Source organism: Muscardinus avellanarius (assembly GCF_963383645.1).
Source record: "Muscardinus avellanarius genome assembly, chromosome: 11".
NCBI classification, from domain to species: domain Eukaryota; kingdom Metazoa; phylum Chordata; class Mammalia; order Rodentia; family Gliridae; genus Muscardinus; species Muscardinus avellanarius.
Window position 1 is genome coordinate 21,418,234 of NC_137797.1, and position 14,897 is coordinate 21,433,130.

The 14,897-nt window shown below is 43.6% G+C and overlaps 1 protein-coding gene across 1 annotated transcript in view; it reads right to left on the reverse strand.

Moving 5' to 3' along the window:
* Positions 1-14,233, reverse strand: part of SPIC (Spi-C transcription factor) — a gene marked incomplete at both ends in the record, with an annotated part of 35,416 nt that extends 21,183 nt beyond the window's left edge. The window contains one exon of the mRNA XM_080704810.1: positions 14,187-14,233. Within this exon, the coding sequence (XP_080560936.1) occupies positions 14,187-14,233 (47 nt within the window). The remainder of the gene's footprint in view (positions 1-14,186) is intronic.
* Positions 14,234-14,897: the final 664 nt, after the last annotated feature.

Here is a 14,897-nt window from a genome sequence, read left to right on the forward strand (position 1 = left end):
AGGGCTGGTGGTGTAGCCTAGAGGTAGAAAGCCCCTAGGTTCCACCTCCCAGTAACCCCCCCCAAAAATAGGGCTGGGGGTTTAGCTTGAAAGTAGCATGCCCCTGGGTTCAACCCCCAATTCTGAAAAAAATAAATATTAAATCATGGCAAATGTGTATGTTTGTGGGGAGAGTATTTTCATAATAAAACACAGAAAGGCAGTGGGAAGTGTATGGTCGTGGTGAATGGCCAGGAAAACTCTCTGGAGTCGGCAGGGCATGGCAGCACATGCCTGCAGCCCAGTACTTGGGGGGCTCATACAGGTGGATTGTAGGTCTGTTAGCAACTTAGCGAGACTCTCAGAAACCTAGTGACACCCTGCTTCAAAACAAAAATTTAAAGGGGGAGAGGGTATTGGGGGGTACAGCTCAGAGATAGAATGCTTTTGGGTTCAATCTCCAGTACCAAAAAAAAAAAAAAGAGAGAAAAAAAAGGAAGGAAAAAAGAAAGAGAAAAATCTCTGAGGAGGATAGAGGGACTGAACAAGAAAAATTGAGAGGGCCCCACGTACACACAGGCAGAGGAAACAAGGAGGGGAAGGACATTGAAATGGAGATGAGCCAGACAGCGGGCGGGTCTGCAGGATAAAGAGCCCCCGAGGACCAAGAGACAAAGTTAGAGAGAAAAGGAGGTAGGATATAAGAAATAAAAGAAATAGGTACAGAGAGATGATCTGGGAAGGAAAGAGACACTGCAGCTTTAAATCTAAAAGCTCCCTAATCACCCTCACCTTCACCTGGACGGCCTGTTTACCTCCAGGCCTAAATTCCTAAGAGATCCAGTAACTCAAGTGCAGTTCATTGATGCCCATATTTTGTTAGCTTACAGAATGTATTGTAGACTGAAAATAAAAAAGAGCTGGGGGTATCGCTGGAACGTAAAATGCCTCTGGGCTCAATCTCCAGCACCACTAAATAAATAAATAAAAACAAAGCCAGGCCTTGTGGAGGCTGAGACAGGAGGGTCGCAGGTTTGAGGAAAGCCTCAGCAAGTAGTGAGACTCTTAGCAACCTAGTGAGATCCTGTTTCAAAATAAAAATAAGATAGAGCTGAGTCACCCTTTGCCCACCCCTCAGGAAAGTCCCCATGAGGAGCCCTGAGCTCCCCAGGGCGCCTTTCTCACTCTGGAATGGCCTGCGCTCTCTATTGACTGTGTATTTCTTTTTTTTTTTCTTTTTTCTTTTTTTTTTTTTTTTTTTGCGGGTCTGGGGATGGAACCCAGGGGCATTTGACCTCCAAGCTACACCCCCTGCCCTCATTTTTATTCTTTATATTTTGAAACCGAGTCTCACTGAGTTGTAGAGGGCCTCACTAAGTAGCTGAGGCTGTCCACGAACCGCGATCCTCCGGTTTCAGCCTCCCAAATGCTGGGATTACAAGTGTGCGCCACCACGCCCGGCTCGACTGTGTATTTCTTACTTTCATAAATAAACCTCTGTCTCTGTCTCTGTCTCTGTCTCTGTCTCTGACTGGCTTGTGCTAAAAATTTTTTTCTGCCATGACAGCCAAAGACTCCACGAATCTGGAGTTGAGAAAGCAACCCTTCTTCTGTGACAAAGGAGGCAGGATCTAGATTAACATGTAATTCCAGCCTAAAATCGCAGGAACCTCACCTCCCACAGGGTTTATCCGAATAGCCTCGTTTTGCAGAAGAGGACTCTAGACCCAGGCTCAAAGGCTTTCATGAGTTTTCCTGATATTTCGCTGCTAGTGGGAGGCCGACTAGGTCAGATACAGACCTCGGTACATCTGGCTTCCGCACGCTCTCAACCCGGAGCCCTGGGTCTGCACTCTGGGTTGTATTACACTGGGGTGCTTAGTCTCCGAGGCAGCCTCCAGGGAAAGGGTCTCTTTAGGTTGCTAAGAATCTCACTGATTCTTTTTTTTTATTTATTTACTGAAGCTGGCCGTGAACCTGTGATCCTCCTGTCTCAGTCTCCCAAGTATTGGGATTACAGGCATGGACCACTGCCTCACCGAGTGAACTTAACGGTGTCTCCAGAGTTCTATTCTGCAAGATGTTAATAATTGAACCTTAAGAAAGCTTTGAGTGGCAGCCACAGTAGCTGGTTAGAACTTCTTTAGCAAGGCCAATGAGCGCGGTGAGTCTGATATGTTTGGAGGCAAACCTGTATTGGGGATGAAAAAAAGAGAATTGCAGCTCTGGGGACCTGCAGGTGTGACTCCTTTATCTTATTTATTCATTCATTTATTTTGCAACATTAAAACATGACGCAATAGTTCTTCAGCATTTAGAGGTCAAGGCTGAGGTGTGGTGGCACTTGGAAGGTTGAAACAACAGGATTATCACAGGTTTGGGACCAGCCTCAGCAATTTAGTAAGGCTTTCATTTTCAAACTAAAAAATAAAGCCAAGCATGGTGGTACACACCTGTAATCCCAGTACTTGGGAGGTTGAGACAGGAGGATCACAGGTTCAAGGACAGCCTCGGCAAGTAATGAGACTCTCATCAACCTAGGGAGACTCTTGATTCAAAATAAATATAAAATAGGGCTGGGGGTATAGCTCAGAGGTAGAATGCCCCTAGGTTCAATCCTCAGTACCACAAACAAATAAATGGATAAATAAAAATAAAGCTTGGAATATAGCGAAGAGATTGGAAACCCCTGGGTTCTATCCTCAGTACCACAGAAACAAAGAAAAAAATGGTTTCTTCTCTTCCCTTGAAGAAAGAGCTAAGAGTTCTTTCCTCCAAAAATACTATCTGCGTTTCGATACTGGGGACGGAACCCAGGGCCTTAAACATCCTAGGCAAGCCCTGGGCCACCGAGTTAAACGCCCACCCTGCCTTTTTTTTTTTTTAATGCTACTGGGGATTGGACCCAGGGGCATTCTACCTCTGAGCTACATCCCAGCCTTATTTTTTTAATTTTATTTTTTGAAACAGGGTCCCATTAAGTTGTGGAAAGCTTCACTAAATTGCTGAGGCTGAAGGTGAATCCGCAATCCTCCCATCTCAGCCTCCTAAGTACTGGAATTATGCCACGCCTGGCACACCCAGCCCTTTAAAAAAAAATTTTTTTTGAGACTAGTTCTCTTTAAGTTGTCCGGGTTGGTCTCAAACTTGAGAGCTTTTGCCTTAGCCTCCCCAGTAGCTGGGATCACAGATGTGTGCTCCTACATGGAGCTTCAGCAACTGTTTCCAGAGAGTTCTCACCACATTGTATTCTTTTTTCTTCCTTTTTTTCTTTTCTTTCTTTCTTTTTTTATTTTTTCTTTTTTATTTATTTATTTATTTTATTTTATTTTTTTTTTACAGTACTGGAGATGGAACCCAGGGGCATTCTACCTCTGAGCTATACTCCCAGCCCTACTTTTTTCTTTCTTCTTTCTTTCTTTCTTCCTTCCTTCCTTTCTTTCTTTCTTTCCTTACTCTCTCTCTCTCTCTCTCTCTCTCTCTCTCTCTCTCTCTTTCTTCCTTCTTTTGTGGTACTGGGGATGAAACCCAGGGGCATACTACCTCCAAGCTACACCCCCAGCCCTAATTTTGATTCTTTATTTTGAAACAGGGTCTCACTGAGTTGCAAAGGGCCTCACGAAGTAGCCGAGGCTGGCCATGAACCATGACCCTCCTGTCTCCGCCTCCCAAATGCTGGGATTGCAAGTGTGTGCCACCACGCCCGGCTAAGGACTGACCATTCTGAGATATTAGCACCTGACACACGCACGCACACACACACACGCACGCACACAGAAGCCACGTCAGTGGGGAGGGTCGCTTGGTGGGGAATGTGTGGATGCCAACATTGCCCTGGAATCCAGAAGAGAGCAGAGTTAGAAGCCAAAGACTCTGAGAGAGGATCTCTGATTGACAGATTCTCTTTTGCAGAAGTTCATTGTCCTCAGTGGCAATGAGATTATTTTAGAAAATCTTAAGCAACAGATGTGCTGGTGTCCAAATCATATGGTGCCTGGCTTCAGGTGGAAGATTGCATTTTCTGAGAATAGGGAACTGTAGAACGCAGGATAAGGGAGACTAAGTTCAAAATCTTTATTATTCTTTGTAATTTCTACTTAAGCAACTCAATTGGTTTTTTATAAATTTTTATTGGTGCATTGTAGTCACACATCTCAATGGGATAAAAAAACGTGGAGATATACATGCATACATCACCCAATCAGCCCCTCCCCAATCCCTAACCCCTTTCCTCCCCCTCCCTCCTACCCATTCTTGGCTTCCTGATTGACTTTGATATGTTTAAGTGCCTCATGTGCTTTAAAGAGTGTCCCTTATCCTCCCTCTTATCCCCTCAGATATGCCACCTTCATTGCTCCTCTATAGGGTCCTTTCTTCATCTAGAGTTCCTCCTGTCACCCATTTCTCCCTAATATTTTTCACATTAAGAAAATCATTTGATTTCTTATTTTTGTGACATTTCACTGTAAATGCTATAATTTTGTTCTCCCTTATGGTTGGGCAAAATTCCATTGTGTACATATTCCATAGTTTTGAAATCCACTCATCTGTTGAAGGAAGTAACTCAATTGTACAGGGGATTAAAGAACTGGGTCTTGCCTGGCTTGGTGGTACAAAGCCTGTTATCTCATTACTTGGGGGACTGAGACAGCCGGGCGTGGTGGTGCATGCTTGTAATCTCAGCATTCAGGAGGCTGAGACAGGAGGATTCTGCAGGTTTGAAGCCAGCCTCAGATAGTGAGGCCCTTTACAATTCAGTGAGACCCTGCTTCAAAGTAAAGAATTAATTTAAAAAATAGGGTCTGGGTGTGTTTCTGGGAGGTAGAATGCCCCTAGGTTCCAGCAACAGTACCAAATATATGTATGTATGTGTATATATATATAATTTTTTTAAGGGCTTGGATGTAGGCCGGGCTTGGTGGTGCATGCTTGTAATCCAGCATTTGGGAAGCTGAGATGGGAGAATCTTGGTTAGCAGACAGCCTCAGCTACTTAGTGAGGCCCTTTGCAAATCAGTGAGACCTTGTTTCAAAATAAAGAATAAAAAATAGGGCTGGGATGTTGCTTTGAGGTAGAATGCCCATGGGTTTCTTCTCCAGCATCACAAAAGAAAAAAAAAAAAAAGAATAAAAAATAGGTCTGGGGACTTGGAGGTAGAATGCCCCTGAGTTCATCTCTCTCTCTCTCTCTCTCTCTCTCTCTCTCTCTCTCTCTCTCTCTCTCTCTCTCTCTCACACACACACACACACACACACACACACACACACACACATTAAAAATAGAACTGGGGGTGGAGCTCAAGGTAAAATGCCCCTGGGTTCAATCCCCAGTATGGCAAAAAAAGAAAGAAAGAAAAAGAAGAAAGGAAGGAAGGAAGAAGAAAGAAAGAGAAAGAAAGAAAGGAAGAAAGAGAGAAAGAAAGAAGAAAGGAAGGAAGGAAGAAAGAGAAAGAAAGAAGAAAGAGAGAGAGAGAGAGAGAGAGAGAGAGAAAGGAAAACTACCCAGCTTAGCAAATAAAGACGAAATAGATCATCCTGGACCCCACGAAGGCGCCAGAGGGTGGTGATTTGCTCATCTTGTCTGAACCAAGGCTGCTCACACACACGTGTTCTTGAGCCCTCCTGAGACAGCCAAGCCCTTCCTACACCTTTGTCCTGAGTCTAAACAACATGTGAAATTGAAATTCTCAATTTCAGCCTTTGGTCTTTACAAGTTTCTAAATTTAAACCATCCATCAGCCTGGGGAAAGGAAGAAGAAAATGACTACTCTCTTTCTCTTGGTGGACGCATCTATTATTTATTTATTTTGATACTGGGGACTGAACCCAGGGACCTTCTACCTACAAGGTACAGCCCTGGCCCTTTCTATTTTGAATGCTGAAGCTGGCCTCAAACCTGCAGTCCTCCTATGTCAGCCTTACAAGTCCTGGAATTACATGCCTAGCATGCCAGAAGCCCTGGGTTTGACCCTCATGCAGCAAAAATAAAAATAAAACAAGCAAGCACACTTCAGCACACTTAGCAGCTGTTTTTCGTCACCAATTCTTTTTTTAGTCGTATTAGGGATTGAACCCAGGGAGATTCTACTTCTGAACTAACTCTTGGCCCTATTTTAGTTTTTATTTGGAGACAGGGTCTCACTAACTTGCAGAGGGACTTGGTAAGTAGCTGAGGCTGGCTGTGAACCTAGGATCTCCCTGTCTCAGACTCCCATCCCCAGGGATGATAGGTGTGCGCCACCACGCCTGGCTTTTTCGTTATTGGCCTTCAAAATTTTTTAATTGAAATTAAAGGAGGAAAAAGATTATGTGTTATCAAAAGAGCTTGAGTCTAATGCTCAGAATAGATTAGATGAGCCCATTATGAAGTGTTAATTGGTTCATATATTGGTGTAAATAAGACAACTGCTAATAAAATCAATGTTGGGCCGGGCATGGTAGCACATGCCTATAATTAATTCCAACACTTTGGGAGGTTGAGACAGGAGGATCAAAGGTTCAATGCCAGCCTCAGCAATTTACAGAGGCTCTCAGTAACCAAGTAAGGCCCTGTTTCCAAATAAGAAATAAAAAATCAGAGCCAGGTGTGGTGGCTCACATTTGTAATCCCATTATTTGAGAGGCTGAGACAAGAGAACTGTGGTTCGCAGCCAGACTCAGCTACTTAGTGAGGCCCTCTGCAACTTAGTGAGATCCTGTTTCCAAATAGAGTAAAAAATAGGGCTGGAGGTATAGCTCAGAGGTAGAATGATCCTGGATTCCATCCCCAGTACTGCAAAATAAATAAATAAATAAATAAATAAATAAATAAAATCAGACTGGGATGTACTTCAGAGATCAAATACCTCTGGGCTCAAGCTGGGCGTGGTGGCGCACACTTGTAATCCCCGCGTTAGGGAGGTGGAGACAGGAGGATCACGCAGGTTCGAAGCCGGCCTCACTGGCTTAAGAGACTCTGTTTCCAAATAAAAATATAAAAAATAGGTGTCTGGGAGTGTATCCCGGAGGTAGAAGGGTTTCCAGAAACCCCAGTACCACCAAAAAAAAAAAAAATACATCTGGGTTCAGAAATTATTATTATTATTATTATTATTATTATTATTAATTTGCAGTACTGGAGATGGAACCCAGGGGCATTCTACTTGTGAGTGACACCCCCAGCCCTAATTTTTTATTCTTTATTTTTTAAACAGGGTCTCACTGAGTTGCAAGGGGCCTCACTAAGTAGCTGAAGTTGTCTGTGAACCTTGATCCTCCTGTCTCAGCCTCCCAAATGTTGAGATTACAAGCATGCGCCACCACACCCAGACAAAATACCTCTGGGTTCAATCTCCAGTCACACACACACACACACACACACACACACACACACACACACAAATCAACCTTGAGAAGAACTTGGATTCTTTTTTTATTTTTATTTTTTGGTACTGGGGATTAAACTCAGAAATATTCTACCTCCTGCCTCAGCCGCCCAAGTAGCTGGGATTACAGGTGTGCACCACCACACCAGCTGCACTTGCTCATGAACTGTCTGCATTCCACCTGGTGAAGTGAAAATAATCAGGAGCTGCCATGCCAATGATCAGTTTTTCTTTTCTTTCTTTCTTTCTTTCTTTCTTTCTTTCTTTCTTTCTTTCTTCCTTCCTTCCTTCCTTCCTTCCTTCCTTTCTTCTTTCTTTCTTTTTCTTTTTTTTTCTTTTTTTTTGTGATACCAGGGATGGAACTCAGAGGCTTTCTACCTCCGGGCTATACTCCCAGACCTATTTTATATTTTATTTGGAAACAGGGTCTCACTAAGTTGCTGAGAGCCTCACTAAGTAGCTGAGGCTGGTTTAGAACCTGTGCGATCCTCCTGTCTCAGCCTCCCAAGCTCAGGGATTACAAGCGTGAGCCACCACGCCCAGCCTCCCAGACCTTTTTTATATTTTATTTGGAAACAGGGTCTCACTTAGTTGCTGAAAGCCTCAGTAGCTGAGGCTGGCTTCGAACCCATGCGATCCTCCTGTCTCAGCCTCCCAAGCTAAAGAATTACAAGCATGCGCCACCACGCCTGGCTCTCAATGATCAGTTTTTTAAGACCCGATGTTATAAGACCATCAATCTAGAACTAAACTATCAACCTTGACAGGAAGTTTTGTTATGCTTGTAATGCTGTGGTTGAGATTAACCAAAAATTAAGAAGTGCCATAATACCAACTATTTGGGGGAGATGTGGTTTTGTGAGCAGTCTCCACACTATGGGTAGGAGTCTAAATTCAGACAACTATTTACAAAAATAGTCATTAATAAAGCTTAGCCCAGCCAGGCATGGTGGCGCACGCTTGTAATCCCCGCGCTTGGGAGGCTGAGACAGGAGGATCGCACAGGTTCAAAGCCAGCCTCAGCTACTTAGTGAGGTTCTCAGCAACTTAGTGAGACCCTGTTTCCAAATAAAGTATAAAATAGGTCTGGGAGTATAGCCTAGAGGTAGAAAAGCCCCTGGGTTCCACCCCCAGTACCACAAAAATAAATAAATAAATAAATAAATAAATAAATAGACTAATAAACTTTTTTGTGGTTCTTGGAATGGAATCTAGGGGCATTCTACTTCTTAGCTATACCTCCACCCCTATTTTTTCTTTTCTTTTTCTTTTTCTTTTTGTTTTAGATACTGGGGATAGAACCCTGCAGCATTCTACCTCTGAGCTACAACCCTAGCCCTATTTTTATTCTTTTTTTTGAAACAGGGTCTCACTGAGTTGCAAAGGGCTTCACTAAGTAGCTGAGGCTGGCTGTGAACCGCGACCCTCCTGTCTCAGTCTCCCAAATGCTGGGAGTGTGTGTGTGTGTGTGTGTGTGTGTGTGTGTGTGTGTGTATGACTTAGAAATATATGTTTGGTGAGAGTACTGGGAATTGAAACCAGGAACATTCTACCTCCAGCCCTTTTCTTTTTCTCTCTTTTTTTAGGAGGGGTGGGACTGGGGATTGGACCCAGGGATGTTCTCTCTCTGAGCCATACTCCCAGCCCTTTTTATTTTATTAATTAATTAGTTAATTAATTAATTTTGTGGTACTGGAGGTGGAACCCAGAGGCTTTCTACCTCCGGGCTATACTCCCAGCCCTATTTTATATTTTATTTTGAAACAGGGTCTCACTAAGTAGCTGAGGCTGGCTTCGAACCTGCGCGATTCTTCTGTCTCAGCCTCCCAAGCGCGGGGATTGCAAGTGTGCGCCATCACGCCCAGCTCCCAGCCCTTTTTAAATTTTTGTCTAGAAATGGAATCTTACTAGGTTGCTGGGAGTCACTAAGTTGCTGAGGCTGGTCTTGAACCTGAGATCCTCTGTCTCAGCATCCTAAGTATTGGGATTATAGGTGTACACCACCACACCTGGTTTATTATAAATTTTAATATTTATTATATTATTATTATTATTATTATTATTATTATTATTATTAATTTGGCGGGTCTGGGGATGAAACCCAGGGGCATTCGACCTCTGAGCTACACCCCCTACCCTATTTTTTATTCTTTATTTTGAAACTGGGTCTCACTGAGCTGCGGAGGGCCTCACTAAGTAGCTGAGGCTGTCCGTGAACTGCGATCCTCCAGTCTCAGCCTCCCAAACGCTAGGATTACAAGCGTGCGCCACCACACCTGGCTTATTATTTTTTTTAGATGAGCTTTTGTCCAGTACCTTGGCTGGCCTTGAATTTGGGATTCTGCCTCAGGATCCTTCCTAGTAGCTGGGATCATAGGCGCATACCATTGCACCCTGCCCTATATTCATACTTTGAGGCTAATTCATTCTTGTATTTCTATATATATATATATATACATATATATATGTATATATATGTATATATATGTATATATGTGGTACTGGGGTTCCTGAAAACCCTTCTATTTCCAGGCTACACTCCCAGACCTATTTTTATACTTTTTTATTTGAAAACAGGGTCTCTTAAGCCAGCGTGACTGGCTTTGAACCTGCGCGGGGATTAAAAGTGTGCGCCACCATGCCCGGTTTATATCTTTTTTTCTTCAGTACTTAAGATTGAACCCAGGGGCATTCTACCTCCAAGCTACACCCCCAGCCCTATTTTTGTTCTTTATTTGAAAATAAGGTTTCACTAAGTTACAGAGGGCCTCACTAAGTAGGTGAGGCTGGCCTTGAACCTGTGATCCTCCTGTCTCAGCCTCCCAAGTACTGTGATTATAAGTACACACCATCATGCCAAGCTATATTTATTATATCCTTGCTATTTCTTTTCTCAAATTAAGAAATATAAAAAATGGTTGAGTTCATATTTGGAGATGCCAATATCATCCATTTCTGTCATTTGCCAAATTCAACTTATGTCTAATATTGTGTGTGTGTGTGTGTATGTGTGTGTTATTTAGTGAGCCACATCCCAAGTCTCTTTTTTAAACTTTTTATTTTGAATCAGTCTTGCTAAATTGTCATGGGCTGTCCTTGAACCCGTAATCTTCCTGTATTCAGCCTCTCAAATACTGGGATTACTGGTGTGTGTGATAACAGGTGTATACAACTGCACCTGGCCTCTGAGCACTTTCCTTGTGTTAGTTCTTTTAATCTTCCCAATAATTATAATGATAACAATAAAAGTGCGTCTATGCAGTAGTGAAATAAACCTAGGCACATAGATCCTCAAGGTCAACATCCTAGAAGTGATGGATCAAATAGTGACCCTCTTGAGATCATGCTCTTTGCCACCCCCTATCTTTTGGGGCCAACATCAAAATGGCCAGTGGTATTGTCATCTGAGAATCTTGGATCTCTCAAGAACAGAACAGTCAGGCTTGGGAACCAAAGGATTCAAAAGGCTTCCAGCCAGGTGTGATGATGCATGCTTGGAATCTCAGTACTTGGGATGCTGAGACAGGAGGATCACAGGTTCATGGACCGCCTCGACAGTGTAACGAGACTCTCAGCAGCCTAATGAGACCTGTTTCAAACTAGGAAATAAAATAAGGTTAAGGGTGTGGCTCAGAGGTAGAACTCCCCTGGGTTCAATCCCCAGTATCGCCCCCCACACAAGGCTTTCAGTTACAATAAAACACTATTTATTTGTTTGTTTGTTTGTCTATTTGTTGGTTTTTATTTTATTGGGGATTGAACCCAGGGTCGTTCTTTCTCTGAGTCATACTCCCAGCCCTTTTTAAATTTTTGTCTAGAAACAGGGTCTTGCTAGGTTGATGAGTCTCACTACTTGCTGAGGCTGTCCTTGAACCTGCGGTCCCCCTGTCTCAGCCTCTCAAGTACTGGGATTGCCAAGGTGCATGCAACACGACTCCTGGCTAATAAAACACAACTTGAAAACAAGGGAAGGGCTACTAGTCAAGGACTACAGGACTCCCACACTCTCCAGGGACAAACGTCTCCATCTTCAGATAGAGTTCTAGATACTTAGAAGTGAGGTGGGATAGAAGAAATAAAAAGGATAGGTAGAAAGAAGACCAACAGGGAAGGAAATATGTATGGACTGTAGCTTTGTAGATTTGAAGACTTCCTGAGTATCTTTGCTTTCATTCACCAGTCCTTTTTTTTTGGGGGGGGGGAGATGGAACCCAGGGGTATTCTACCTCCAAGCCGCTATTTTTTATTTTTTATTTTTTATTTTTGAAACAAGGTTTCACTGAATTGTAAAGGGTCTCATTAAGTGGCCGTGGCTGTCTGCAAACCACAATCTTCCTGTCTCAGCCACCCAGCTCATTATTAAATTATTTTATTTTGAAATAAGGTATCACGAAGTTTCTGAGGGTCTCGCTAAATTGCTGAGGCTGGCCTTGAACCTGCTATTCCCCTGCCTCAGTCTCCCAAGTACTACGATGACAGGCGTGTCCCACATTCCTGCACCACCTTGGCCAGTGGCCCTTTCAACAGGACTTCACTTTAAAGGCTCTTGGGGACTGGCAGGTGATTTGGAAACACTTGTAATTCTGGTGAAAAGGCGCTATGGGAAGGTTGCTATTGGTTTCTGTAGCTTTTACTAGGCAGTTTACTTGTCAGTGGCGCATCCTGGGGGGAGGGAGGTCGGGAAGCTGAGAGCATCTAAAGTTTTTGTTGACTGAGGAGTTTTTTTGTTTGTTTGTTTTTTGCGGGTCTGGGGATGGAACCAAGGGCCATTTGATCTCTGAGCTACACTCTCTGCCTATATTTTACTCTTTATTTTGAAACCGGGTCTTACTAAGTTGCGAAGGGCCTCAGCCTCCGGAATGCTCAGATTACAAGTATGCGCCACCACACCCGGCTGGCTGAGGAGTTTTTTGAGTGGATTTGCTGGGAAAGGTTCTGTTTGTTGCTACTGGATAGAACCTATAAATGGAGGCCCAGGGACACTGACTAGCAGGCGGTGACATTGCTGAAGGACAGTTGGGTCTCAACCTTCCTTAACCATCATCCCCTTGTCGAGTGGGAGGAAAATCTTTAATATTTTTCAGGAGGGGAGATGTGGGTCCCAGACAGGTGGTTACCTCAGTTGCTTGGTCCTTTGAATGGTAGCTTCTTCCGCGGTGTGGGCTGAGTTCATTGGTGAGGGTTGTGGTCCAGTGCACCTAGGAAGGTCTAAAACCAATGCTTCTGTGTGGATGAGAACGGCTCGTGTCTGGTCCTAGGGTGGTCAGCGTTTACAGCAAGTAGCCTTGAGGCGCGGCCTTCCCCATAACTTGGGACTAGGGAGTGTTTGGGAATGAAGGTCCATGTGCATTTCTAGCTAACTTTTGTATAAAATCTTGGAGGAGACAGGCGTCAGCGGGCAGCTGATTCTTCAGACTGGAAAGGTTTTGCTGGGGTGTTATGTGCTCATTCAGTGCACCGTTTGTCTCCCTTAGGTTCCACGTGCTGGGAACGTGGTCCCCAGGACGGTGGTATTGGGAATTGGTGTGGATCATTAAGAGGTGGGACCAGGGAGAGGTTCTTGGGTCACTGAGGCCTGAGGTAGTTATCCTATGACCCCTTGGTTCTCAAGAGGCCATTGTGATAAAAGGAACAAGCATAACTGTGCCTTGTTCTCTTTGTCGCTGTTCCCAGCTAAGGTTGTAATAGCTTGCCACGCTCATAGCCACCAATGGCCACTATGCCCAGAGTGCCGCAGCCAAGGGGTGGTCTTGCCACAGAGTCTGCTCCACACCATGCACAAGTTGAACCTTCAAATAGTCTTTTTTTTGGTGGTACTGGGCTTCCTGGAAACCCTTCTTACCTCCGGGCTACACTCCCAGACCTATTATATATATTATTATTATTATTTTTTGAAACAGGGTCTCTTAAGCCAGCAAGGCTGGCTTAGAACCTGTGCTATCCTCCTATCTCCGCCTCCCAAGCACGGGGATTACAAACGTGCGTCACCACGCCCGGCCAAATACTCTTTTTTTATAAGTAGTTTCTACCAAGTGTTCAGATATTGAGCAGTGTGTGTGTGTGTGTGTGTGTGTGTGTGTGCGCGCGCGCGCGCGTATGTGTGTGTGTTGGTCTAGAAAGATCTCAAAGGGCCCTTTCAGCTCTAATATCTTATATTTCTTCGTAAATTCCTTTTTTAAAATTTCTCTGAGTACTTTCTTACTGGGAAAAACCCCCCTCCAATTTAGCAGAAACATTGGCTAGCAAATAAAGTAATGTGACTTCTTTTCATACTGTTAATTTAAACCCAGCCATCTCAGGCAGCCTCCTTCGACTGATATTTTTTGCTGAAACTTTGGAATATTGCTTAGTAATCATTTTGAGAGGAACATTGTCAGCCATGAGTAAGCAAGTTTTATTGAATGAGAAAGGCAGGTGGCTTACACTCACTTAGCAAAGATGGCCTTCTGGGGTGGGATTTGAAAGGTCCCGAAGAAAGCTGGGATTGAGGGGAATGCCTCCTGCTGTAGCTGCCTGAAATCCTGCCATTCGTAACTCTTCAGGAACCACTGCATGACAACAGAAGTTTTACTCGGAAGCAACACTACTCTCCCACCACCAGCCAATTCTTGGGTGTGAATGTCTTATCCCAAATAATAATAATAAATGAAAATAAATATTGTTAGCTAGAAGTCCCTGGCGTATAAGAAGAGAAAGAGGTCAGAAAAACAGAGTTCGAGGGATTTGATCAGAGGCTGTAGACTTTGGTAGGGGTCCATAGGTGGGCTTGCCAGGGCCAAGGAGACCACCCCAAATTCAGATCAAGGAAAGAAAGCTACTATACAATGCTACCAACAATGAGTACCTGACGTGTTCATCACCGAGGAAGTCCATACCCAATACCAGCACCATCTCGACATGAGATAGAGGTCTGGCCTGGTCTAAGCATTGCCAAGCACGGTCTGAGTATTGTAAGCAAATGTTTTTTTGCAATGACTGAGATCTTTGCTACCAGTTTCATAACATCTCTATACCCTAGATAGGTGTCAAAGGGGAAAGGGCCAAGAAAAAAAAATAAAATTTGCACAAACATGAATTCATGTGACTCTCCCACGTTGATGCCAGCGGAAAAGCCAACACATAAGTGCAAAATAACTTAAAAAAAATGTCATGACTAAGCCAAACTGGTCTTCACAAGGGAGTTCTTCTTTTTGTACAGGACTGGAAACTTGCTAACATGGTCGGCGCAGGTTCTCATGCCCGGAGCACCATTTTCACATCCCACATTTTGCCAGCTTAGTATTTCCTTCCTTATTACTTAAAAGGTTGTCAGATATTTTGAAAGCAGAAAAAGAAGTCCATTCAAGTGCATGTAGACTGCTTAAAAATTTCTGAAAGAACTAAGGGGATTTAAAATCTCAGCAACAAATAAGTATGTTTTATTGGTTTTTTTTAAAGAGGGCAAAAAACTTTGGCTAATGCTCTAGATCTGTATAGGAGGAAAATGTTATATTTGTACTAATAGTAAATATGCCTTTTGTGTTCATTCAAGTGAGGAAATGCTCTTTATCCCATA